The sequence below is a fragment of the Pinus tabuliformis genome, chromosome X (assembly GCF_031772625.1).
Source record: "Pinus tabuliformis cultivar Carrire ecotype Pingquan chromosome X, CPIR1, whole genome shotgun sequence".
In the NCBI taxonomy this organism is placed as follows: Eukaryota; Viridiplantae; Streptophyta; class Pinopsida; order Pinales; family Pinaceae; genus Pinus; species Pinus tabuliformis.
The window spans coordinates 1,597,846,170-1,597,872,223 of record NC_142308.1 but is presented as its reverse complement, the minus strand read 5'-3'; the positions used below and the strand labels follow the sequence as shown (position 1 = coordinate 1,597,872,223).

At 40.1% G+C, this 26,054-nt stretch overlaps 1 protein-coding gene across 1 annotated transcript in view; it reads left to right on the top strand.

Annotated features, from left to right (window-relative positions):
• The first annotated feature begins 11,843 nt into the window (after positions 1-11,843).
• The window catches only part of LOC149146137 (GDSL esterase/lipase At5g45910-like), a 70,837-nt gene continuing 56,626 nt past the window's right edge, over positions 11,844-26,054 (top strand). Inside the window, exon 1 of the mRNA XM_089452675.1 lies at positions 11,844-12,039. Coding sequence (XP_089308801.1) covers positions 11,844-12,039 — 196 coding nt within the window. The remainder of the gene's footprint in view (positions 12,040-26,054) is intronic.

Here is a 26,054-nt window from a genome sequence, read left to right as displayed (position 1 = left end):
GCTTCTTGGGAATCAGGGTAATCCTGTATCTTCGGCATCGCTTGAAAATTTTCTTAAGATGGTGTATGTGGTGTTCTTGTCTTCTTGAGAACATAGTCACAACATCGAGGTATACCACCACGCTCTGCCCAATGAGTCCGCGAAAGGTGATGTCCATAGCGCGTTGAAATGTTGTGCCTGCGTTTACAAGCCCAAATGACATTGATCTATACGCAAACGTACCTCACTTGGTACGGAAAGTAGTTTTGAGTCTGACAAGCTCTGCTACAAGAACCTAATTGTATCCTGAAAAACCGTCAAGGAGAGAGAACATTTGTGCCCCAAATACTGTTTGCAAAATATGGTCCATAGATGGCACGGGGTAGTTGTCTTTGTCCGAGGTGTGGTTAACGTTCCAGAAATCGACACATAAGTGGATTTCCTTATACTTCTTTCATATAGGCACAAGGTTGGAGACCCAAGTGGAATGACGAACTTTATATATGATCCGTGCATCCAACAATTTAGTAAGCTCTTTCTGTATGAGGGGTGAAAACAACGGATGTACCTTTCTCAGCTTTTGTTGATATGGCTTGAGCCCTTCCTTGATTGGGATGATATGTTGGATGATCTGTGTCATAAGTTTTTAGGTCGTCATACGCCCATGTGAACACATCTCAATACTATTTGAACAAACAGATGAAGGCTTGTCATTCTTTTTGTGTACAACATGTACCAAGATTAAAAAACTTCTGATCCTTTAGTGTTCCCAAGTTTATCAGTTCATGCCTCATGGTGAAACTATGGGTCTGATTGTTCCTTGGCCCATGGAACTGCTCTTGCAAGTCATATAGATTTTCCAGTGATACCACACCTTTTCTGATAATGTGGCCTTTCATGCCATCAACTGCTACTTGTAGAGAGCACTCGTGCTCATCGTCATCTATTGTTGCATCTTTGAAAACACCAGTGTTTGCCATAAAATGCAGTATCTGTTGATCATCATTAAACACATGTAAGTTAGTTATGTTGTCTAGGATAGATGGTTTGTACAAAATTTCAATAGTGAATCTATCCCTAATCGGTGACATTCTTGAGGTTGCATTTGCTAGTGCATTGGCAGCTACATTACACGTACGTGGCACAATAATTATATTAAATGCTTAGAAGTTTGAGATTATTCACCATACCTCTTCTTGGTAGTTTTTTATATGTGGTGATAAACAATGAATTGTATCACTTACCTGTCATACCACTATCTCTGAATCACCTACCACTTTAAGCATGACCACTTTGACATTGATGGCCTTCTACAAGCCCAACAGGAGTGATCCATATTCTCCTACATTTTTCATGCACTCAAACTCCAAGAAACTTGACACCAGATGCTTCCTATTTCAAGGATCAATCAGAACACACCTCACCCCCGAGCCATCCTATGTCTTTGATATGTTGAAATACAAAGTCCACCACTCATCTATACATGGACCGCTTGATGTGTTAGTATTGTTGCTACTACTTTCGCTAGTGCTACCACTACTATTGGTACAATGTGCTATACAAGTTTCATTACCATCAGTTGGGCAAGGAAGGATTCCCAACTGTGTGTCTGGTGGGGTTAGAGCTGGTCATGCAAGATAACACCCCAACATTGTCTCAAGGAGGCAGTTGTCGAACATGAGTTGTGTGGAAGCCAATGGTTCATTATCACCATTGATGGGAGTGAAATTATGCTTCATGTACCTCTCGAATTCTACCCAGATTTGGTTGCAGTTGCCCTTGTACGGAAGCCACATGTGAGACTAGTCTATAGTGAAATATCCATATAGCTTTCTGGACTAGTCTTTGCTGAGTAATAGAACACATGATTCTGGTATGTCCACAACAACTATGTTGATGCATTGGTGGACTTAGCTGTCATGGGATAGTTGGATGTTAACGTCATTCAGTTCACCAATGGCTGGTACCGATGTGCAATCAAGTTGGATGATTCGTGCGAATGTCTCGTTCCATTGTGCATTGATCTTCTTAGCAATGGAGAGTCGCATGACATTGGCTACCACGCCAGAATCAAACAAGCAATTATGAACATTGTAGTTAAAAAATTGAAATGGAAGTAGGAATGTTGGGCAACCTTAGTTTGATTCTTCCATCCGGAGCGTATTGAGCACTGTGGAAAGTTTTCCGAGAGGTGTGCTTGCTCCCTGGCTAGTAGAGGCTGCACTATCTACTACTGACTGTCCAAAAGCATGCAGCAGGATATCTCGCTGACTCTGGATCTTAGCCAACTTGAACAAACTAATGTTCGCTTGATTTTTCTTCATGTCATCAACAATGTTTTAGTCCAGAGGTGGTTGACTCACCAAAGTGTCTAGGGTGGAACGGATGCTCGTGTTGTATGGCGGAGTGTTTCATAACTTGTTGCTCATGGATGTACTCTTATACACTATAGTCTTCATGGACTTGATTTGTCTTTTTTGCTTCAGCGTAGTTAGTGGATTGGCCTTCCTTACCAGCAATCTAATCTTTTATTGCATCTCCCCAAGTGTAGGGGGAGCCCCTTTAGTTCTAGTATTGTAATGGATAGTTTTCTTCTAGGGCTGCTTCTTAGTGTTCGTTTGTGAGCACTGATACACATTCACCTCATGCCTAGGTCTTGATGGCTTATTAGGTGCAACCTCTCAATCATTATCAGTGTCTTCTGGCTGCTCTTGCATATTGCTTTGTGAATTCAGTGTATGACTGTAGAAAGTGTTTGTGTCTCGCTTCCAATCTAAACAAGAGTTCTCTGGATGATTTTCTTCGTGGAAAGAACAAAACTTAGGATCCATACCCCATATGAGTTGGAACACAGGCTTCTATGTAGTTTTTGAAATGAAACGGTTGCTACTTGATGAGCTTCTTTCCTATCTCTACCTGGGTGGGTGACTGCTTGCAAAAGTGTTTGTTTTATGTTGTTTGAGTTTGGACACTTCAGTGGTCAAGCTCTTGAAAAGGCAAGTGAGGGTCTCAATATCGGTTGCTTCCTTGTCACTACCCTTGCTCGCCGTTTCTTAGGACTTCCTACTCGCATCCTTAGAGTCCTTCGTCAATTCATCATCCTTGATGACTCCAACTGCACGCAGGTCATTCTCAAAAATTATAGACTCTTCACAGTTTTCCAATATTTTTGGTCTCGCAGCTCGCTTGATGAGTTGCGCAATGTTGGTTGGCAATGCGGACATGTAGTAATTAATGGTGATGGAGTCATGAGGCCTAGGTGTCTGCTGGGAACTTTTTCAATATATGTGTAAACCTCTTATTGAAATCTTTCACTTTCTCTTTTCCCTCCATCTTTAGGCTTTGCAAATATTTGAGTACCATGGCTGGGGTCTTTTCATCAACGAACTTCTCAAGGAACATGCATTTGAATATGACCCAGTTGTGTATAGAGTTCGGTGAAAGGCTGTGATACCAATTAGTTGTGAAACTAACCAACGTACATGGGAACAATCTACATGTGACATCATCATAACGCACCTCAAGGGTTTGTAGCTGTAGATAGAAGTTGTCTAGGTGATCTTCTTCCTTTACTGTGCTGTCAAGATCGAACTTGTCATTCATTCTCTCTGCTCTCTTTGGCATCTTATGCAAGAAGGCAGGGAGAGCCAATGGTCCCTGAGTCATCCATTCAATATTTGGGTCAACCATCTGTTCATCTTCTTAGTACTCTTCCTCTCCTTCAAAGTTTGATGTTTCCAACTCTGAGTCTGTTGGTTCGCCTCTACCTTCGCCTCCTCCACTGCCTTCCCCTCTGCCTCCTACACCAAAGTCTAATCCCGAGATCACAAGAGTTCCTTTTTCACTTTGCTGGAGGATGGGAGATTTATTTTCATCTTTGATAGCTTCTCCTAGATCTTCAAGTGTGGAAAGGGTTTCTTCTTCCACTGATGATACAACAACACTCGTGGGAGTGGCCTTTTGCTTCCTCATTGCACGTGGAAGATGTTTTCTATTTGGGATCATTTTGACTTCTTTCATGAACTGACAAGTGATGGGAATAACAGAGCAAGGATGTTGATCTGAAATCTCGTGCTCAACACTAGGAGGTGAGGAGTAACCAATTGTTGAGTCGCATGTAGGTGAGAGAGAGTGTGAGTTATCTCCTTGACCAAATGTTTGTTGAATGAGTGTGAGGATAATTTTAACCATGTACAACTAGCTACACTCATTCTAGCACCAGAAATGTTAATGGTGCTGGATCCACCAAGATTTAGGGGATCACCCGGTATGAAGTCCCAACTAGAACTCACACCGTTTGGTGTGGGAGTCTCATCTGTTATGATAGCTTGGTTTCCATTGTCTTAAGAATTTGCCTCAACTCTTGCTTGTTAGCACATGAGAGTAGTTCACTTTGTCTTAGAGAAGTGAGGTTCGAGTGCCTAGTGAGTGTAAGTGTACTTGTGTCAATGGTTCCTTCACTATGAGGGGAAGAAGGTGAAGGTGAGTTCCAGGTTGAAAGGGATTAGTCCCAACTCGGCTAGGAACACACAACACAAAAGGACATACACAACTTCTGGCAGAGAATTCCAATAGATGCCACAGTCACAACATACAAGGTAAGATAACACGTACAACACTCACGGATCAATCTGAATGAGTGCAAAAGTTTTTACAACAAGGTTCATGTGAAAGGTCCATCTGTTGTCCAGCAGAGCAGCCAAAACAGATGGGACAACATTAACAACATATACAACACATTTCCATTAATAGATTATGAATTACAACAAATGAATCAGTTAATATGTAGAACACAGGTTAAAGCAACATGCATTACAAGTGTTAAAGATTAGTCTTACAACAAATACAATACATGTGTGAAAATGTGTTGGCTTGTTAATAGGATTCTAAATTAAGCAAAAGTTCCAAGACAAATTGTTACAGCATACATCACTAACCTTGTCAGTGGGGCATTGGAGCCACTACTTACTCCTCAAAGAAAAGATTATAGACTCTCTTGGCTATTTGGGAGGAGCTGAGGTGAAAAACCCCTTTCATCTACAAATGAGGGCAGTATTTATAGCGAAGGGTGAGACTAGCCCTTATGGCAGTTTGACTACCCTCATGACCGTTGGACTGCCATGTTACATCACGTTGATTGAAAACAAGCCCATAGTAGAGATGTGGGCAACATGACTCATGACTTGACTTGAAATTACTTGACATGACAATGATGGTACATTCATGCTGCTACTGGAGTGCATGTTGAGCTATAGTGTTGTTGAGTGATGGATGTCTCCATGGTGTATCATAGCTTCACCTCCACATGGCAAAGTGCACGGAGTCTTCAAGGTCCTTGGTTCGCTTGATGAAGCTTTATCATGTTGTTCCTTGCTTTCATGCTAGAAGATTTGAGAGGCTCACTTGTTCGTGAAAGTGCATGTTCATCACATTCTTCCACTTCACAAGCTTCAATCGTTCGTCCATTGGTGAACCTATCCATCTACATGTGCTCCCTTCATTCATCTCGTGCATCGTTTTGACATGTTTGTTGGTGTATATATACCTGAAATCACTCATGACGAGACGACATTATATCCAAAACCTCCTATTCTACCATGAAACATGATCATGATGCAGGTGACCCGGAGAGGTAGCAGGGCTGTGATGCTGGATGATGGCTCTGGGAAACTACTGATGAAAACTGGCCTGTCTGCACAATTTCCTAAGTTAGTTGAATGGGTGAGTTCAATGGTCTTTGTGAAAAGTTTGTGGGGAGTCAATCTTTGGGTGGCCAGCATCAGAATTGATTGAGTTGCTTGTAAGCAACGCAACTTGAAAGGACTAGCTTGGTGATTTTGTGCTATTCTAGTTGATAGTTGATGGAGTCGGAAGTAGGGTGATGGTCTGAATCTCAATGAGGAGTCTAGTCATCAAAACTTCAACAAAATGACTAAGTGTGTGAACTTTCAAAAGATGCATAGGTGATCATATGAACACAAACTTGCATGACTTGAAAACAAAATGACCAAACCATCCAGATACACATGTTCAACATTTATGACCAACAGTGCAAGTGACAAGCACGATAGTCATGATTGATGGTTCATGATCGAGATGACGCTTGTGAGACACTGAATGTGACTCTGTGTGTCAGTGCGATAGATACTTTTGTGGCCAACACAACAAACACATATGAAGCAAAGACTTTGAGCATAACCAGAACACGGTAGAAAGCATGACTTGGACATCAGCATGTAGAGACTTGAATGCAATGAACAAGCAAGGCGAATGTAAAGACTCACACAAGCTCACGAAGTGAACCCGACTGTGTGCAATCATCAAGTGGAACTCTTCAAGGGAGGCTCCAAAATTGGTGTAGGACAAAATTTTGGAGGTCGTTGTAGCCTCTACAACACTTGACACTAGTAGAACTCTAGCTTATTTGTTTTGGTTCATTGCTAGGATAGGGCCTTGGTCTTTCATGGAGTATTGAATCACTATGCAAGTTACTTCAGTTTCCCCACTTACCCCATGAACATACATAGTTCACCCTTTTCCAACTCAGTCAAACACAATCAAAAGTTTAGCTTCAATCTCAATGCTTCGAATCTCAGAAGGGTAGTTTAGTTCGCGAGTTGAAGATTTTCAGAGTATAAGATTTAATATCTGGTGTTTCTCTACTACTAGCAAGCCTGGAAAGTACCCTAGCAGAGTCACACAGGAGCACACACATTGCTCCACTTCCAACAAGCCTGGTCAGTACATTGTGGAGTTGCATGCTTCACCTCTATGCGCATGCAGCCTTTCTCTTCTTTCTCCTTTGTATTTTTCAAAGAGAGTTGTGCATAGGAACTTATTTATTTTTGGGGCGGAAGAGGGATCCCAACTTATTGATAGCAGAAGAGGTTGTTCCTTCAGAGAATCATGTAAGACCTTTTACATAGGTTTTCTTGTTTAGATTTTCCCCTTCTCCATTTCTATTAGTTATATTAGCTTAAACACACAAAGAAAATAGCTGAGTACAGGCATGGGGTTTCCCAGTGTGGACACAAGTTCACAGTTGGACAAAATATTCCCTTATAGAAGGTTCATATTTTCTGTCAGGACTTCATCGGTCAAAGGTTGTAACCAAGAACAAATAAAATGGACATAAGATGGGCCAAGTTCTATAGTGTCATAAGTCTCTTCAAATTTCAACCACATACTCTATTCAAAATCCAGAACGTAGTAGTTTGCAAAACTTATTTCCAAAAAAAAATATTAATATATCAAACAAGCAAAATGAACGTGAACAAAAATAGTAAGCAAAATCAGACAAAGTGAAAGCAAAGATAATAAGCAACACAATCCAAATGAAAAAAACAAGTAGCAGGAAGATTGTGTACATGGCACAAGAGCGGCCCATCCTATTTGTTATGCTCCTATACCAATAGGTGTCATATTTCATGATTGACTTGATGAGCTGTGAAGATGTTCATACCTTTCCTTGTTGCAAAGGTTTTCCATATTGTCAAAAAATCAAAATAATTTAAAAAATGTAAAGATGGTATACCCTAAAAGAAAAATCAAAGGGTGAAAAAGAATAAGATGGTCAAAAAAGTAAAAGAAAATGAACCCCACCAAAAGAAAGACCAAGGAAAGTGTGCAAGTCTAAATGCCACTACTTTTTACTCTTGTTATTACTCTTGCACAATAAACAATTGTGTGTAGCTTGTTAACTTATGCCACAATTTGTGAACAGTCAAATAGTTTAAACATGGCTAGTTCATATTTTCAATTTTATGTTTTAGAGATAGAGAATAAAATCTGACCAAACTGTTTAATCTTGGCAGATAAGTAGATAGGTAGAGTGAATAAAAGGAGTTCAACAGTTTAATCTGAGCCCTTGGATGTAATAAGGTTAGACTTAGATAGAGTTCTATATGTAAAATAAAAAGTGTGATAAGGGTTTGCCAGTCCAAGTGCACCCTAATAAAGAAGAAAAAATGTCAGGCTAAAGTAGGTAGGGTAGGTAAATGGTGTTGTAGAATTACTTGTGATGGATAATGTCTCTAAATGTGTTAATTTTCACTTTATCACAAGTGTAAGGTAGACATTTCACTTGATGTAGTTCAAGTAAAATAAGGTCAAATAATTAACTTCCCTTCACATTTTTCCCTAAAGATTTCACTAACTCCCCCTAAAGTATTAAGGTCTTTGAAAATTAAAGGGGCTCAGAGCATTTCTCTGACTTCTGGAGGGACTGGACCCTCAGCCCAATAATTTAAAAGCCTAAAGTACTTAAAAATCATCATTCATTCATTTCTTATAAGTCTTTTCCTAAGTAAAATCCCACTTTACTTAGGAAAATTACACAATATTACACAAATCCCCTTTTCATTTAAGCCTAAGTTAAATATACTCTCTAATGTTTTACTTAGCGCTTATTCTCACATTGCTTCATATTAATTTCTAAATTATATTATATAAATCCTTTGGAAAAATTAACCCACTCCCATATTATTTAACTATTTAAAACCTTGAAATATTACATATCCCGCCCTGGTTAAATATAACCATAGATACTTGTCAAACAGGATTAATTGGAATTAATTAACCCTTACGGTTAATCAAGAACCACCCCCCAACCAATCACATTACCCTTGATACAATTAAATATTTTTTATTGTGTTGGGCTTGCCACATTCAAACTCCACCGCAATACGCCTCCCGTCCACCGTTAGATCTCGTCCTTATCATCCGATGGTCTGTATCGATATCGCGCCCCCCTGGTGATTGCGTGTTAACGCGCAATCACCAAGCGATATTCCTCCCGTACCTCTGCCACGTGGCATGCGACTAGTGGAATCGTTGTCCTTTGGCCTAATACTGCCTGATCCCAAAAGCGATGCGATAACATACTGCTTACCGCCCTCCATAAATGACAAAACGTCATTTCCCTGTGTACGTCACCCGCCCGATAATCCAAAAAAACCCCCACCAACCTAGATTTTGTGAATAACACCAATGAAATGTCATTTTCAATGTTTTATACGGAAAACTGTGTTCCCATGCAAAGTGACGTCCCAGTCAACCGCTGAAGCTTTTCAACCACCATCTTGTCAAGAAATTTGCAGCGACATCGATCGGAACCTGTTATCCATCCTACCATTGCATTGTTCACTTCCCCAATACAGGTATTTACCCATTTTCACCGAAACCCTGCAAGTTTTGGTTTTATACTGAATATTCCACAGAAAAATCCAATTTCACTATACATTTAGTCTTTGTTTCACTATATAGGTTCCCAAACCTGCTCTTTTCACTATTTTTCATAGAAAACCAAAATTCCATTCCTGAATCCACAAGAACCAGAGATGGAAACTCCTATAGCTCTGAATGTTGTACCTATGAATGCTCCTCACAAAAATTTAGATTATCTGCCTCTGGCTGATAAACATTTTCAGATAAAAGACTTATCTGGTAAAGAAAACCACCTTAAGATCTTTTGCCAAGCCAGAGACAGTTATCTTAATGGCTCTGACATCTTAGGAATGTGGTAATCCAACCTTCCCATGTATTTCCTCCCTTTAGTCCATGTTTTCCGAGATATCATTCATCATTATTGTGCCAATTATGACCCTAATTAAAGAACAGTCATGTCCCCAAGTCAAACAGTCCTTTTTCCCATAACTGCTCAGTCCATCAATGAAATGCTACAATTCCACTCCAGTCACGCTCTCACTCCTCTTTCTACGGGATACCTACTTGAAAGAGCTCCCGAATTGTCTCAATCAGAACTGACTCGCATCTGTCAGATGTTCATGGACCCTAAACATCAACCTAAAGGCCCACCTCCTTATATGTAGGTTTTCTTTATAGATACAAGAAAAATCATTATTGATATGATAGCCTCAATCATGGGATTGAACTCTGGAGAGTATGTTGATGAGGTAACCTTAGTGTTGTTGTCTATTTTTACTCCTGGATAGCCCCCTGCTGTTAAATATGATTATGCATCTTATATTGCCAACAAAATTCATGATCAATTCCTAATACTAGACAATGAAGGAGTCTTCAAATACACTACTTTCATCTATCATCTTCTATTGTATTATTACTCAGACAACTTCCCTTTCCAAGGTCTGTCATTTTTTGGAGTCACATTTTCCATAATTCCATTGAGACCCCTTACACCTAAAATGAGTTCATTGATCTATCTATCCATCCAGTAGCCACTTTATTGACCGGAGTTTCCCCTCTTAGGATAAATGGTGATATGAAGAAAATCCTCCAGCTTTCCAAGAAGTAAAGGATAGGTGATTGGTACCTATATAAGAATCACATAGAAATCAGGATTTATGGGTGTGAACTCTGCCATTTTAAGCTACCAAAGTATGTTCTAATGAGACTCTTTGCATTGGAATATTTCAGGAAAATGATAAATGCAGACCTAGTCCATTTTTGTAATGCTAAGAAGAAAGCTCAGCTTAGAATAAAGAACCAGCTAGGCCCTTTTGTCTACAACACTAGGGAAGCATGGAACGAAGCAGAAATTTTTTTAGAAGGGTATCTTAGTTACAAAAGAGTTTTGGGTGGAAACCATATGATCCTAATAGTTTTATATGTGATAGAAGAATGAAGAATAGGTTATCCCCATATATTCACCATAGGATTCCAGAAATTGAACAATATGCAAATATGGATGAATGGAGAGAAGGAACCCTAGTAGAGCATGATAGTGAATAGGTCAATTTTGAGAAAGTTATGAGATATATTGAGAAAACACTTGACTTGGATTCTTTTGGGCAGGTATCATTTAAGTTATCTCAAAGATCAGGAGTTGGGGCCTCTAGTGCTGGAACCTCTCAACAACCTTCACATGAAACAAGTACACCAGCTACAGGGTCATCCAAGGGCAAGGAATTAGAGACCAACTTTCAACAAACTGAATATCCTACAATGTCCAAGTAGCTTGAAATTTCCAGAGAACAGGCTCAAATACAGACTCCTCTGACTCAGACCAACATAGGAGAGCCTCCAGTTCTGCAAACTCCTCTAAATGAGGAAAGAAACAAAAAAGAGACAGGGAAAAAACTACCCCTACCAATGAACCATCAGGACTACCTAGAAAAAAAAGATAGAGATTAAATCCCCTTTCAGAGGAGGAATTTGCTGAAGAAAATACAGATAGTCATAGGGAAGAAAGAGTGGAAAGCCAACAAACTTTCCCAACAGGAGGAACATCCACTAGCTCTCAGAGGCAGGAGCTAGAAAGGTAGAAAAGTGTAGAGATATCTTATTTCAAGCCACCAGTAACTGATGCCTCAGATATCAAGAAAACATTCACAGAAATAAAAGCCAGGAATGATCCATTAAGGATACAAGTTTATAATCAATATTTGAAGATGGATGCTACAAATCAACAGAGATTGATGTTAGCCTATGACATCAAAGAAGGCAAGATGATAATGAGCTATTTTAAGCCAAAGGTACAACAACCTAAATTAGCAGCAGATTATCTCAGAACAAATTTTGAAGTCATGGCAAAGGATATTCATCCTTTGGATCAAATTGAGTTGCATAAGCAAACAGGAGAAATGATTTACTCAACCTTGAATGGCAAGGCAATGATAGCCCACAGGTTACAAAATTCTTTGGACAACACTACTACTCAACTACACATGGAAAAGGCCTCCTCTCAAGCCAAAGATAATAGAATAAAAACCTTAGAAGAAATAATTATTGGATTGGGCCATGATCCCAAAGATGAAAAGGCTACAGAAGCCTTGATCAAAAAGAAAGATGAAGATATTGTTGCCCTAAGGAAGCAACTAAAACTGCCACCTTCAAGGCATCCATAGACTGATGAAGTGATAAAGCAAAAATCTAAAGAAGAGTTGATGGATTTACTCTTAAAGCTCAATGAACAACTGAATGATACTGAAAAAGCACTTGAAAAAGCATTGAAGGATAAGTCGGAAGAGTCGACCTCCCAGCCTCCCAATGTCATACCAGTAGTATCAATCGTAGTCCCATCAACTCTAGGAGCAGCATTGGAACCAAATATTCCAGCAGTCACAACAGAAGTAGTTACAGGTACAACAACAACAGGAACAACAGGAGTAGCATAGGGAAGTACTGCTAATTTAAGCACAAAAGAGCTAATAAAATCAATGGAGGACCTAAAACTACAAGTTTTAGAACTAAATAAGGTAAAGGAGCAATATGCCAAAATGGAACAAAGCTATGATATCTCAAAGATAAATGTGGCAGAAAAGATAAGAGAGATTAAAGTGTTAGAAAACAAAGTGAAATCATTGGAGAAAGATCTTACATTTGACAAGCCTCTAACAGAAATCAAGAGAATTATTTGGGCCAACATCACTCAATCCATAAATCATGTTTGGCCATCCATTCAAGTGATTTTTGAGTAGATTGATCTTGTGAAGGCAACCCAAGAAGAAGTCCAAAGGAAAAGAGTAGAATTAGGAAAAAAGCCTGAGGAAGCCAACAGTCTTATACATTTTTTGAATACTAGAAATAAAGAACAACTCGAAGAGTTAGGCATTAATGACAGGACAAAAACCATTTTGGAAATCAAAAGGGTATTAACCAAGAAAACTTTGATGCATAATTTAGAAAGAAGATGTCATGACATGCAGGCAGAGATTAATGCTTTTATGGAGAAGTTTAATATTTTGCAGGGTAAAGGGCTACCCAGTCCTTTAGTGATCAATGACAGATTAATGAGGCATAAAGATTATGTGGAGAAATTGAATAAATATGCAGGAAACCAAGTAGGTTCATCTACAAGTGCATTAGGAATAAAAGCATTGCCTACAGGTGGAGTGCTCTACGACAACTGTTATAGACATTTTTGTGCCTTACAACATTGAGCATGAAATGTCCATAAACTAAGGGATCCAAAGTCCCTAAACATGTTGTTCCTACCCCTAGAGGAACAAGGCAAACTAACCACAACAATTCACAGAAGTTCTCCACCTGAAAACACTCAAAAACAAGCCAATTCTGGATCATGTCAACTGCTCCACTGAGCATCTGCGCTGAATGTCAACTGCTACACTGGCTACCTGCGTTGAATGTCAACTCCAACACTAGCTACCTGCGCTGAGCAAGTTTGGACATGTGGCAGAGTCATTCCTCAAGGTGTCAATGCCCAGGAAGCTTCCAAAATGACACTTGCATCAAGGAATTCGACTGGTGATGAGTAAGAGGTTCCAAATCTCCAAGTGGAAGCAAGAACCTCCAAGTGGACTCAAGAACTGAGAGAGGGAGAGGACACTAGTCAGATATCAAGCTGACTCATCCTCTCTCCAAACATCTATATATAGATCTCTTCTACATGGGATCTAGAGGCTGGAATTTGGTGATTGCAAAGAATTGCTGTTGGTTTGTGGCTGGAAACATTGGGTGTGTAATGCTTTGAAGGGAGCTGAAGAAGGAATTCCATTCTGCTGGGAAGGAGATGCTGGATTGGAGCCCTATGGGTTGTATCTCTTCCTGAACCCTGTTACTTATCAATAAAGCTATCTTGATTCTTCCCTATATGCTGGTGTATTTTGTATGATTGCATTAGTATATTTGATTTACTTCTAATCCTGAATCATTTATGAATATGTATATTTGCCTTTGTATTGTGTTCTTCTCTTGTCGCAAGTAGCTGTTCTCTTGTCATAGGTAGCTGTTCTCTTGTGATCTCGTGGGATTCAAGTAGTTGTTCTCTTGATCAAGCAAGGAGGCAAGTAGCTGTGGACACACAAAGAGAAGAGGATCTAGTTTGAGGGACAACCGAAAGACAATGGTAAGTCTGCAGATCTCCCCTCTTTCACATTTCATAAAGGAAGAAATCATAATAGTTGTATTCGTTTGTTGCTAAGGCGCTGTCACACCTTAGGTGGATAGGATCGTCCTACATAGGCATTTTTCCCCACAACAAATTGGCGACTCCGCTGGGGAGGAACTTGTTTATTCATTTCATTTGTGTTTCTGTCATTTGTTTACTTCATAGACTTGACAACAACTATTGAACTACATCTTTCCCGGATGCAAAGTAGAAAGTTGTTGCTTTGATCCAGTTGCTGGACTTGCCTATGATCTAAACTAGATCCACAAATGATTTGATGATCCTTGTGATAGTATTTAGTACCCTCTCAAAGCATCCCTCTGTTTATACCTTGCTTGTGTTTCTGATTTGGCCTGAAACAGTTGATTTTTGAGCATTTTGTGACCCAAAAGCCAAGGGAAACGAGAGTTTCTCTTTTAACGCAGGCACTGTGAAGGCAGTCTGCATTTCAACATAGGTCTTGTGAAGGCTACCTGCGCTGAATGTCAACTGCACAGTGTTAGACTTGCGCTGAACCAGTGTGGCTTTGTGCAGCTGGGGTTCTTTGTTTTTTTTTGCCCTGTTTTGATCTCTGTTTTTGCAGCCTTTAACCAGCATAGGTTCCAGTCTGATAAGCCTTTTCTTTGCTTGAATTCCGCCTCATTTTTGTACAAAAAGATTGTGAATGTTTTTATGTGTTTGTGGCGTCATTTACAGTCTTACTTTGCATGAGTAAAGTAGTCATTCTGTAGCCTTTGATTCAGATCTGATTGATAGTGATCCTAGAAGAGAGTTCATTGGTTGTTCTTCAGATTGATTATAGTTTTACTTTTGCTTATCAGTTTGAATTTGTCTCTTTCAAAGTGTCAAAACAAGTCTTTATTTCGAAAATCGCAAAGTGATTTTAATCTCTTCTACCCTTGTTGATTTCGAAGAAAGTGAACTTGTTTGTATTGATCATCTTAAAAGCAAATTCAAAATTGTGCAAAAAGCTTTCTTTGTAGGCATTTATACTAAGAAAATGGAAAACAAACACCTGCATTGTGCATTTTGCATTTGATAGTTTGCATGTTGGATTTAGGGAAAGTGCATTAGAGTGTGTTGATTGCTCTTTGAGAAACGATAGTTATTCTTTTCCCTTAGTAGCTAGGATTTTCAAAATTGAAAAGATAATAAAGCTTGTTTATCATCTTAGACTGCATTTAGGAATTTGTATCATACATCTCGTGGTGAACCTTGAAAGGAAAACTTTAAAAAGATCAACCTAAGATAAACTGAATGAACCTAACAATGCTTTGTAACATAACGCACAACATAGAGGTCTAGGCTAGAGACGTGTTCCGGCTTTGTTAAGCCTGGTGACTGTCGATCTCGTGGATGGTGGGTGATTCCTCCTGAGGGACGATAGCGCCAGTACGGATTGTGCTCCCACGTACCGTCGCGTATATATTGGGAGACCCCTATAGGCATAAAACCTTTATCCTTAGGAAGTCGTGTCGGCTGCCCTACTGATCGCAATGCACTAAACACAACATTCAGGAAGATCGACCGCCCGTACCCTAAAAAGTATTCTGCGGTTTTGCGAAAAGTTTGGCACACCCTCTACCTAGAACTCCAGAGCAGTTCCTTTTGGCCTTTTTCAGACTCTATAACGGAAAAAGTCCATCCGAGCATTTGTCACTTCGGGCTCGTTAAAACATCGAAGGAGACTAGAGTCATCTTTAGCTTTTTCTCGACTCTTTAAAATTGAAAAAGAAAGTTGTGTCCATTGTTAAAATTTATTTTAAACAGAATAATCATCACCATTCCCTCGTTGATCTTCGAAGTTAGTCTCTTTTCACCGTAAGTTCTTGTAGAATCGCTAGAAAATCTTTTGGATAGACTAGATATGTCTAAACAACCGTCGACATCCAGGACTGTGTCATCTGACACAGCAGTGGCAGAGCCTCCTGCCGCTACTCCAACGATGTTCGCTGGTATACCATCTGTCCCGTCAAATTGTCAACAACAAGCTGGAGTCCAATCAGAGGCTGTTTCGACGACATGGTTAGTTCCTATTTCTTCATCCAGATTATCATCTGGTATTTCTTATGTTGAAACTAAACAAATTGATCCAATGTGTCTTCAAAGGCCCATCTACCCTTTAAGTACCGGATTGCCACCATATGGAGGGCAGTATGCCTTTTCATTGTTCCCCCCCGGAGAACAACCATATGGGAGTTTACAACAAAGTTCAGGTCAAACTGGAATTACATCCAGCGGATGGGTACCAATACTGCCTCAGCAACCAAAGGTTGCATATTCAATGCAACCAGTCCACCCTGTGTCGAATGTTGCCACTATACCTGGTATGGTGATTGTGTCGCAAGTACAAGCGCTACCTGTTGTATGTCAACCCCAAGTTTCTCAGGTTTCCATACAACAACCTCTTGTCTCGACAACTCAATCACAACCTCCAGTTAGTGCCTCCTTATATGGAGCGACTCAGGCTCAAACAAATACTATGACTCCTCATCTTGGTCAATCATCCAATATTGGACAACAGCAACTGGTCCAACAACCAGAGCTGGTTCAAACTCATCAACCCCCATTCCAGTAATCATATCAAGGACCTGAGCAACAAGTCTTTGTAAGTAATGGGCAATCGCATTTCCAAAGCGGTAATCAACAACCATATTATAATGGTTATTCCCATCAACCTTGTCAAAGTTGCCAGCATCAAATACATTATGCTGGTATGCAAAGACCCACTGCTCAGGCGATTCCATCTTATCCTGGATATGCTTCGCCTAACCTGAATCAACAGTTTCCCTTTGTAGCAACTCTAGAATTACCAGATCTAAACCGACTGATGAATGATCCAATTGCTTATGCCCCTTGGTGGCCAGCGATTCCGCATAAACTTCCGTCTGATATTCCTAAATTTAATGGAAATCCGGGTGAAGATCCGTCGAATCATGTGATGACATTTCATCTGTGGTGTTCATCAAACACCCTGAATGATGATTCGATAAGACTTCGCCTTTTTCAGAGGACGTTAACGGGTCCAGCGGCAAAATGGTATATTGAATTGCCTAGAGCTTCGTTCGACAATTTCAGTACCTTAGCCACGACTTTCTTAACCCATTTTCAATTACCGATAAGGTATGAAACGGGAACGGAACTCCTAACCAACTTCAAACAGACAACGGCCACTCACATATCTGATCATATACATGAGTGGCGACGTCGTCGTAGGATGGTAAAAATGTACGTTCCCGATCAGCTATTAGCTGAATGGTTTATCAAGTCATTACTTCCTGCCATCACGGAAGATGTGGCAAAAGGGGGAGTCGTAATGGAAGAGCAAGTCATCGCTCGTGCGCAATATCTGGACTTGGTTTACACTCAGTCTGGCACGCTCTACGAAAAAATACCTGATGCCCCTAGACCGGAATTCTCAATTCCTCCTCCTCCTAAATCAAACAATGACTCTCATGCCGGTGATGGCATGATTGGCGCAACAGACATGAAATCGACAAAGGCTATATCTAAAAAGGCTCGTAAGATTTCCGGTCAAAATGCAAATGAGGAACTTCTTGCCTCGGAAGTAAGTGTCGTGTCGAATGACAAGGGCAAACAACTGAAGCAACCAGGGAGCAAGAAGAAAAAGAAATGGAGAAAAAGGAAACCCCCTACGGGGTGTCATATATGCGATGAGGATCATTGGACAGCAGATTGTCCATACAAAGCTGAGCTTAAAAGATTCTTTAAGAGTTCGAAAACCTCAGCTGTGTTGACTGATCCGTTTCCAAGCTCGGGAATCGAACTGGTTGCTAATCAAAATGCTTCCCGATCCCAAGTGCTTATGTTCTCTGTATCAAAGCAGCAAAATGATGCTTTGACGAGAAATAAAGATTACAGGAATCCAAAGCTGTCAAACAAAAAGGCTAATGAACAACCTAGTAGTTCGACAACAACTTTGACCAAAGTTGTGCCACCCATCATTCCTGAACAAATGATAAAGTCACCAAAGGGAGTAGTACACAAATCGACATTTAATCCTCGTGTAAAAATAGCACAGAATTATAATATAATAGAGGACCTGGCCCAATCGCCGTCCGCTATGTCGACGCTTGAAGTACCGCAAAATTGTCTCTCCCAAGAACAAGCTTTATTATCAGCAATAGGTGGGGTTGACCCAATGGACTCCAATCTTGTGGCCTTTAATCATAAAGGATATGACCCTCAATTACCAGCTCAACTAGCTTTCCTTATTCAAGTGAAAGCCCTCAACAAAACTGTTCATCGAACAATTATTGATGAGGGGGCATCCACATGTATTATGTTGATGAGTTGCTAGAAAAATTTAGGCTCACCACCCTTGTCGCGATCTTCAACAACGTTAAAATCATTTGATGGACGATCATACACTCCATACGGGATTTTAAGTAACTTGCAAGTTGAACTAGGGGGAAAAACAGTAGGAATTGATGTTGAAGTAATTGATGGAAACCTCGATTACAACATCCTACTGGGAAGGCCCTGGATATACGCCATGCCCGCAGTTGTGTCGACCTACTTCAGGAAGATTGCATTTCCCTTTCAAGGAGGAATTACAATCGTCGACCAACAAACATTTCTCCCTGACAGTTCACAAGTTACGGGAAGCATTCCAATGATCCATGGAAGGAATCATTCGCTCCAAAATATCGGAGTAGATCTCCTAAAAGACCCTGCCTTAATGGGTACTTTTTCCCTACCACCTCCGAGTAATCTGGCGGAAGTGGCCACAGTGGAATATGAAACCTTCTATATCTAATGGATTTAGACTCCGAGGACGGTTCTTATCTTGTGTCAACCTCATTAAAAACTGAAACAAGGAGTCATGAGGATAGTTCTTTTACAGTGTCAACCTCATTTAAAAAATGAAACAATCCCCTTTCCAAATCTCAAAGGTAAACCTTCATTCCAACCATGAAGTTGAATGCAATGAAGCTTGGGGGGCATGCACCTCGATTTGTGTTATTATGTTGGGGTCATACAAGCTTATCATCGAGCAGTTTTAGAATAAAGTTCATGCTCGTTAAAAAATAAACGCAAGATCCGAGCAGTTTTAATGCGGTCTTCATGCTCGTTAAAAAATAAATATAAGCAGTGATCAGAGTTTCCTCCTGTGTTTAAGCTCATTTTTAACTAAAAAATGAACCTATCCCGGTAAATAACCACTGTGAATGTAATTTATCAGCCGTTAAAGCCTTGGTCGTGTTTGCACCTGCCACCTCCACTTTTCATTTGGCCGATCGTTCACCTCCATATGATTATTTACCCATTTTGAGGAACAACTGCGAAGAGTGATTTCACCTAGCCATCCTTGTGACAATGCCATGATTGGAAAATTCCAACCTGTACCTGGAATTAGTTGCTATCCCTGTTTATCACTCGTTCCTCAAAAGACGAGTCTTCTTTAAGCTCTTTTCAATTGACTCGTAAAATATGAAAAGATTGCCGAGTTTTGGCCTTCCATCTCGTTAAAGGACATGAAGAGTTATCCCTCCTCTAGATTTTAATCTTTTTGGACCTGAGGGATTATTGCACAAAAAGGTCGAGCGCTTGTTTTATTCGGCTCCTTAAAATTATCGAAAACTCATCCCTTTCTGTATTGTTTTATACTTTTTCGGACTTAAGGGATTAGATGACGAAAAAGGAATTTTGGAGTTAAATTTATGTACCTTTTCAGACTCTCTAAAAATGAAAAGGACCGAGTTATCCTTGTCGTTAGACTCGTTAAAATTATTAAATAGCGACAAACTTGTCTTTAGACGAGAACGAGTTTCACTATCGCTAGGCTCGTTAAAACATAGCGATGGGCTTGCCCGAAGGGCAGGTTATAGAACAAGCATATGTTATCCTCCTCAAGCTTGACAAAAATAAAGAGGTACTGGTCAGCAATGACTGGGGAAAAATTGGGAAAAATCAAGAAAACTTTGATGGTAGCAGGTCACTCTTGAACATGACACTTTTCCTCCATATCACAATCGGGTTGGGTTGTTTCATTCACCGGTCACATCACCATGGTCTCGCCATACCATCCATATTTGGGGTAATGCTACCAATCCATCGCATCAGTGTCACCATATGTTCAAGAGAAGTCGTTCAGAAAGAGTCAACCGGGTCCCATCCACTGCCATACATTATCCTTCATCCATTCATGACCGCCACCCTGAATCATATGTCACAGATCGTTTTCATCTCCATTAAAATCATTAGCTCCGTTTCGTGTCACTGATGTGTGATTCATTAAGGCCCTCCTGTGACGGATCACTTCTTGTCGACATCAGCTCATTATCCAAGAAGTTGATCTAGGAACAACCCCTTCAGTACTTTGAAGCTTGCATGCCTCAATGGCAAGTTTCTCACTTCTGGCGATAGGTATACATCAATGACCTTCGACCAGAAGATTTTGCGTGGTGTTCGACGCCAAGTCCTTTATTCACACCACGTGAATTGTACTGCAGTACCTTGAGGGTCATTATCATTATCGGTGATTCCTCTCGCGCTTGTTAACGGTTTACATCATTGACCGGTAATCAAGTGATGTCTTTCCATGCTCGACTTCAGCGCAATTCTCACATGGATCGACTTGTACTTAGAGTGAAGATCGAACGAATTTGAAGACCCCGGATCTAGTTTCATCCATCCGGGCTGCGATATATATTCAGGAAAGATAAAGAAATTTGACATGTACATCATTGCAGCAGATGATCATCCTACTCAAAGGATGATAATTTCGCCAAAATTATCAGTCTACCATCAGACAATCGTCTGTTCTATGTACAAAAATGAATTTATAAAGCTGAGCATGGGAATGCCCGCCTCAGCTAGATCATGAAAGCAGTATGAATCATAATGTATTAAATTGTATTTTATTACAGGTCTCCTCCCAGCAGATGGATGAACTTCGGACCCTCCTGTATAAAGCATTTCACCCGATAAACGGCCTCATACTTTAGGGGGCAATTGTTATAGACATTTTTGTGCCTTACAACATTGAGCATGAAATGTCCATAAACTAAGGGATCCAAAGTCCCTAAACATGTTGTTCCTACCCCTAGAGGAACAAGGCAAACTAACCACAACAATTCACAGAAGTTCTCCACCTGAAAACACTCAAAAACAAGCCAATTCTGGATCATGTCAACTGCTCCACTGAGCATCTGCGCTGAATGTCAACTGCTACACTGGCTACCTGCGTTGAATGTCAACTCCAACACTAGCTACCTGCGCTGAGCGAGTTTGGACATGTGGCAGAGTCATTCCTCAAGGTGTCAATGCCCAAGAAGCTTCCAAAATGACACTTGCATCAAGGAATTCGACTGGTGATGAGTAAGAGGTTCCAAATCTCCAAGTGGAAGCAAGAACCTCCAAGTGGACTCAAGAATTGAGAGAGGGAGAGGACACTAGTCAGATATCAAGCTGACTCATCCTCTCTCCAAACATCTATATATAGATCTCTCCTCCATGGGATCTAGAGGCTGGAATTTGGTGATTGCAAAGAATTGTTGTTGGTTTGTGGCTGGAAACATTGGGTGTGTAATGCTTTGAAGGGAGCTGAAGAAGGAATTCCATTCTGCTGGGAAGGAGATGCTGGATTGGAGCCCTATGGGTTGTATCTCTTCCTGAACCCTGTTACTTATCAATAAAGCTATCTTGATTCTTTCCTATATGCTGGTGTATTTTGTATGATTGCATTAGTATATTTGATTTACTTCTAATCTTGAATCATTTATGAATATGTATATTTGCCTTCGTATTGTGTTCTTCTCTTGTCGCAAGTAGTTGTTCTCTTGTCACAGGTAGCTGTTCTCTTGTGATCTCGTGGGATTCAAGTAGCTGTTCTCTTGATCAAGCGAGGAGGCAAGTAGCTGCGGACACACAAAGAGAAGAGGATCTAGTTCGAGGGACAACTGGAAGACAATGGTAAGTCTGCTGATCTCCCCTCTTTCACATTTCATAAAGGAAGAAATCATAATAGATGTATTCGTTTGTTGCTAAGGCGCTGTCACACCTTAGGTGGATAGGATCGTCCTACATAGGCATTTTTCCCCACAACAACAACTTAGAGAAATTATTCTATCTCGAGCATGAACTAAAACACTTGTTCTCAATTCAGCCTACATTTTTCAGGTATACAGAAATAGATGAAACCCTCAGAAAGCTTCAGAGAACTAGAATACCACAGCCAAAGTGGTGGGAAGAAATGCTTGAAATTTCGTAATTTATTCTAGGTAAAAGGTAAATTTTGATTTTTACTACAATCAATGAAGGTAAAGAGGATGAAAAGAGATCAATAGATAAAGAGTATCAGATGTAGGTAAAGTGTATTAGTAGGAAGGTCAAAACAGAGAAACCAACACATAATGACACCAAGGACAGCGAGAGGCCAAATCATAGGGCCTAAGTCCAACACATTCTCGAGAATAGGGAAAACAAACCATTCGGTTTCCTTATCTGTCATCTATGAGGTCTTCTAGCCCTATTTTCTTGAAGGATATGATTAGTCACCCCAGTTTATATCTCACTTTGTTATGAGATATTTCATTATAATTTTTTTTGTATAAATACTCCCTCAATTGGAGCATTGAGGGTGGATTCTTAGACATTGCTATAATATTGATTATTTTGGAATAAAGTGTTGATTGAACCAACTTTTGTATGGCTTGCTGCATAAAGAACTGATGCAAAGGACTTTCCACAGATTTCTTGAATCAAACACCGGATCAATAAGTCCTCTATACCTTGCGTTTTAAAAGTTTTCCTTGTTTATTATATCATCTATGTTTCATATCTGAATGAAAAATGAAAAAGATTAATTCAGAATATGTTTGATTGCACTTTGTTTTCAATCGTTATTATTCTCCATGTTTTCTTCTAATTAGGATAAACAGTGAAATCTTAATTGCTCATGTTTTCTAGTTCATTCATTTTGATTATTTATTAAAGAATACTTAACTGTGCTTTAGTAGTAATCATTCAATTTACCCTCTTTAAATAGGCTGAAGGATTCTTAACTGCCCTTCACCCATTTTAAACCCATTTCATCTATTCCAAGTTGTTATTCGTTCCCTGTTTGACCATCTTGCTCTGTGAAACCATTTTTTATTAAGAAACCAAGTCCAATTAAGCCATCTTCTTTGACTCCATTAGCCCGATGGCCTAAACTACTCAGTCTTACCCCTCGGCTATTGAATCTCACCACCCAAATTCAAAGAAAACTCCTAAACTTCACAACTAGCCTAATATCTTTCAAAACCAAGCTAAATCATAAAGAGAGAGCCCTCTCTAGGTACAGATTGGCTAGATTTTGTACCTAAAAGTTGGTTTGTGGTTAGCTCAGACCCCTTTCCTCTTCCTAACAACTTCAAGGAAAATCTGAGTGATAACACTATTGAAAATAATTCTGGAGATCTTGGCCATTGATAGGAAGGTTGTCAATCATCCCGTCAAGTGATCGCAAATGATACGTGTATGGGCCAAGCTTCTCATGAACTATGTACGGGCCAATCCACAGGGACATGAACTTTGTATGTTTTCCTTTGTCTTCATGGGGCTTATCCCATTTCAGAACTAAGTCATCCACATCGAAGCTAGCTTTCCCTACAAACTTCTTATCAATATGCCTCTTGATACAGTTCTAGAGGAGCTTGAATTTTTCTTTTGCTTTCATCCTTTCTTCCTTGAGCTTATGGAGAGCATCCATCCTATGCCAAACTAGCTAGCAAGGCTTGCCTTGGGACTCTTGGGAAAGTTGAAGACCAGGCAAGTAGATATTTGGTGGGAGGATAGCTTCTTTACCATAAACCAAGAAGTATGGTGAGGTGTTCAGAGGGGGCTTAGCGGTTACAAGGTCAGCCCATAGTGCATTCATCAGGGTGGTATGGCAGTTACATTGCTCAGAGAAAACTTTCTTCTTGATTATGCGGATGAGGTTCTTATTCATAGACTCTGCTAGACCGTTTCCTTATGGATAGTAATTCGATGAATGGTTTAACACAATACCATTATGTAATGCAAATTCATAGAGTTTCAAAGATGAAAAATAATTTGTATTATCAAAAACAAGTGATACTGGAATTCCAAAGCATGAAATGATATTATGCTGGAGGAATTTTATGACCTCTTGGTCGTTCACTTGTTTGAGTGGAACCGCCTCTGTTGACCGTGTAAGGTACTCAGTTGTTGTTAGGATATAGTGGTGTTTCTTTGAAGAATGAAGGAAAATTTCCATAACAATGTCCAAGCTCCACTATTGGAATGGTTCAATCACTACAACAGGGCGTAGTGGGGCTACTGATCTTCATAATATGTCAGTGCATTGCTGGTAGACCAAGTATTTGCAAGCATAGGAATGCACATCCTTGAATAATTTGGGATAGCAAAAATAAGCTTACATAACCTTGTGTGCCATGGTATTTCCCACAAAGTGACCCCTGGCAGTTCCATCATGCAGATCTTGAAGTAACTTCTCTGATTCCTGTGCCTCCAGGCACCTGAGAAAAGCTCCATTACTGTGTTTTCTGTAAAGCACTCCATGCACTGACTGATATGCTAAGGCTTTTAGGCGAAATTCCCTCTTCTATCTAATATAAAAGTGATAGGGTATGGTTCCATGCTCAAGGTACTGGCGTACATCTACGTAACATGAGGTTCTATTTTCCATGGGGTTTGATTTCCTTATTTCATACATTTCAATCTCTTGCTCCCAACCAGTGAGCTCTTCTTCGTTCTCTGGAGCATGTACTACCTCAGCTGCAAGTATGCAGAGCCCATGTCCTTTGATTGTGTGTACTAGCTTGATTTCAAGATCATATTCTTGCAAACATGTCATCTAGTTCGCACGTTGTTCTCCCAAGTCTTGTTTTACTAGCAATGTATGAACTACTTGGTGGGGGACGAAGATTATGCAGTGGTTCTTCAACAAATAGGGCTTGAAGTGTTTCACTTCCTTGTAACTGCATAAGCCTATTTGTCAATGGAGGGGTAGTTAATCTCTGGTCCCTGCATGCTTGCGCTCATCAAGGAGATGGGACGTTCATCATTAGCTTCTTCTTTCTTAGTGAGTACTACAACTAGTGAGTTATCAAAAGCGAAGGTGTGTAGTGTTATAGACATTTTTGTGCCTTACAACATGAAGCATGAAATGTCCATAATCTAAGGGATCCAAAGTCCCTAAACATGTTGTTCCTACCCCTAGAGGAACAAGGTCAGCAAATCACAGCACTGAATATCAGTTCTCCACCTGAAAACACTCAAAAACAAGCTAATTCTGGATCATGTCAACTGCTCCACTGTCTACCTGCGCTGAATGCCAACTACAAAGAAGGCTACCTGCGTTGGGCAAGTTGGGACATGTGGCACAGTCGTTCCTCAAGGTGTCAATGCCCAGGAAGCTTCCAAAATGACACTTGGATCAAGGAATTCGACTGGTGATGAGTAAGAGGGTCTAGATCTCCAAGTGGAAGCAAGAACCTCCAAGTGGACTCAAGAACTGAAGAATAACTGAAGTGGGAGAGGACACTAGTCAGCTTCATGCCAGCCTCAAGCTGACTCATCCTTTCTCCAAAACTCCTATATATAGAGCTCTCTCATGAGGTCTAAGGGGGCTGGAATCTTGTGAATGTAAGGAAGTGCTGTTGGTTTGAGTTTAGAACTATTGGGTGACTTGCTTTGAAGGAGGTGAAGAGAAGATTTCTTTCTGCTGGGAGGTGATGCTGGATTGGGCCTTTTATGGTTGTATCACTTCCTGAACTTTACTTCTTCCATTAATAAAGCATTTGAGGTTCTTCTATATGCATGTATCTCAATGATGTATTGTTATGCTTGTATATTTGATTTATTCTAATCCTTGAATCAATTATGAATGTATGCTTCTTGTAGTTTCCCTCTCTTGCCATTTTGCAGGATCTTGGTGTAGCTGGGCCAGTGAAAGAGCAAGGAGCTGGGAGCAAGCAGCAAGGAGAGAAGATTGGATCAACCATTAGCGAAAGATATCGGTTAGTGGACCTCTTTCTCTCCTATTTTGCTTTCATAAAGAAGAAATCTTAGATAGCTTTGCTTCGATTGTTGCTGAGATACTATCACCCTTAGAGTGGGATAGGGTCATTCCGTATTGGATACTTTTCCCAACAACAAATTGGCGACTCCACTGGGGATCATATCTTGTTGGTTGTTTGTGTTTTTCTATTCATTTCATAAACACAGGGAGTACCGAATCGAACTGCATTTGGAT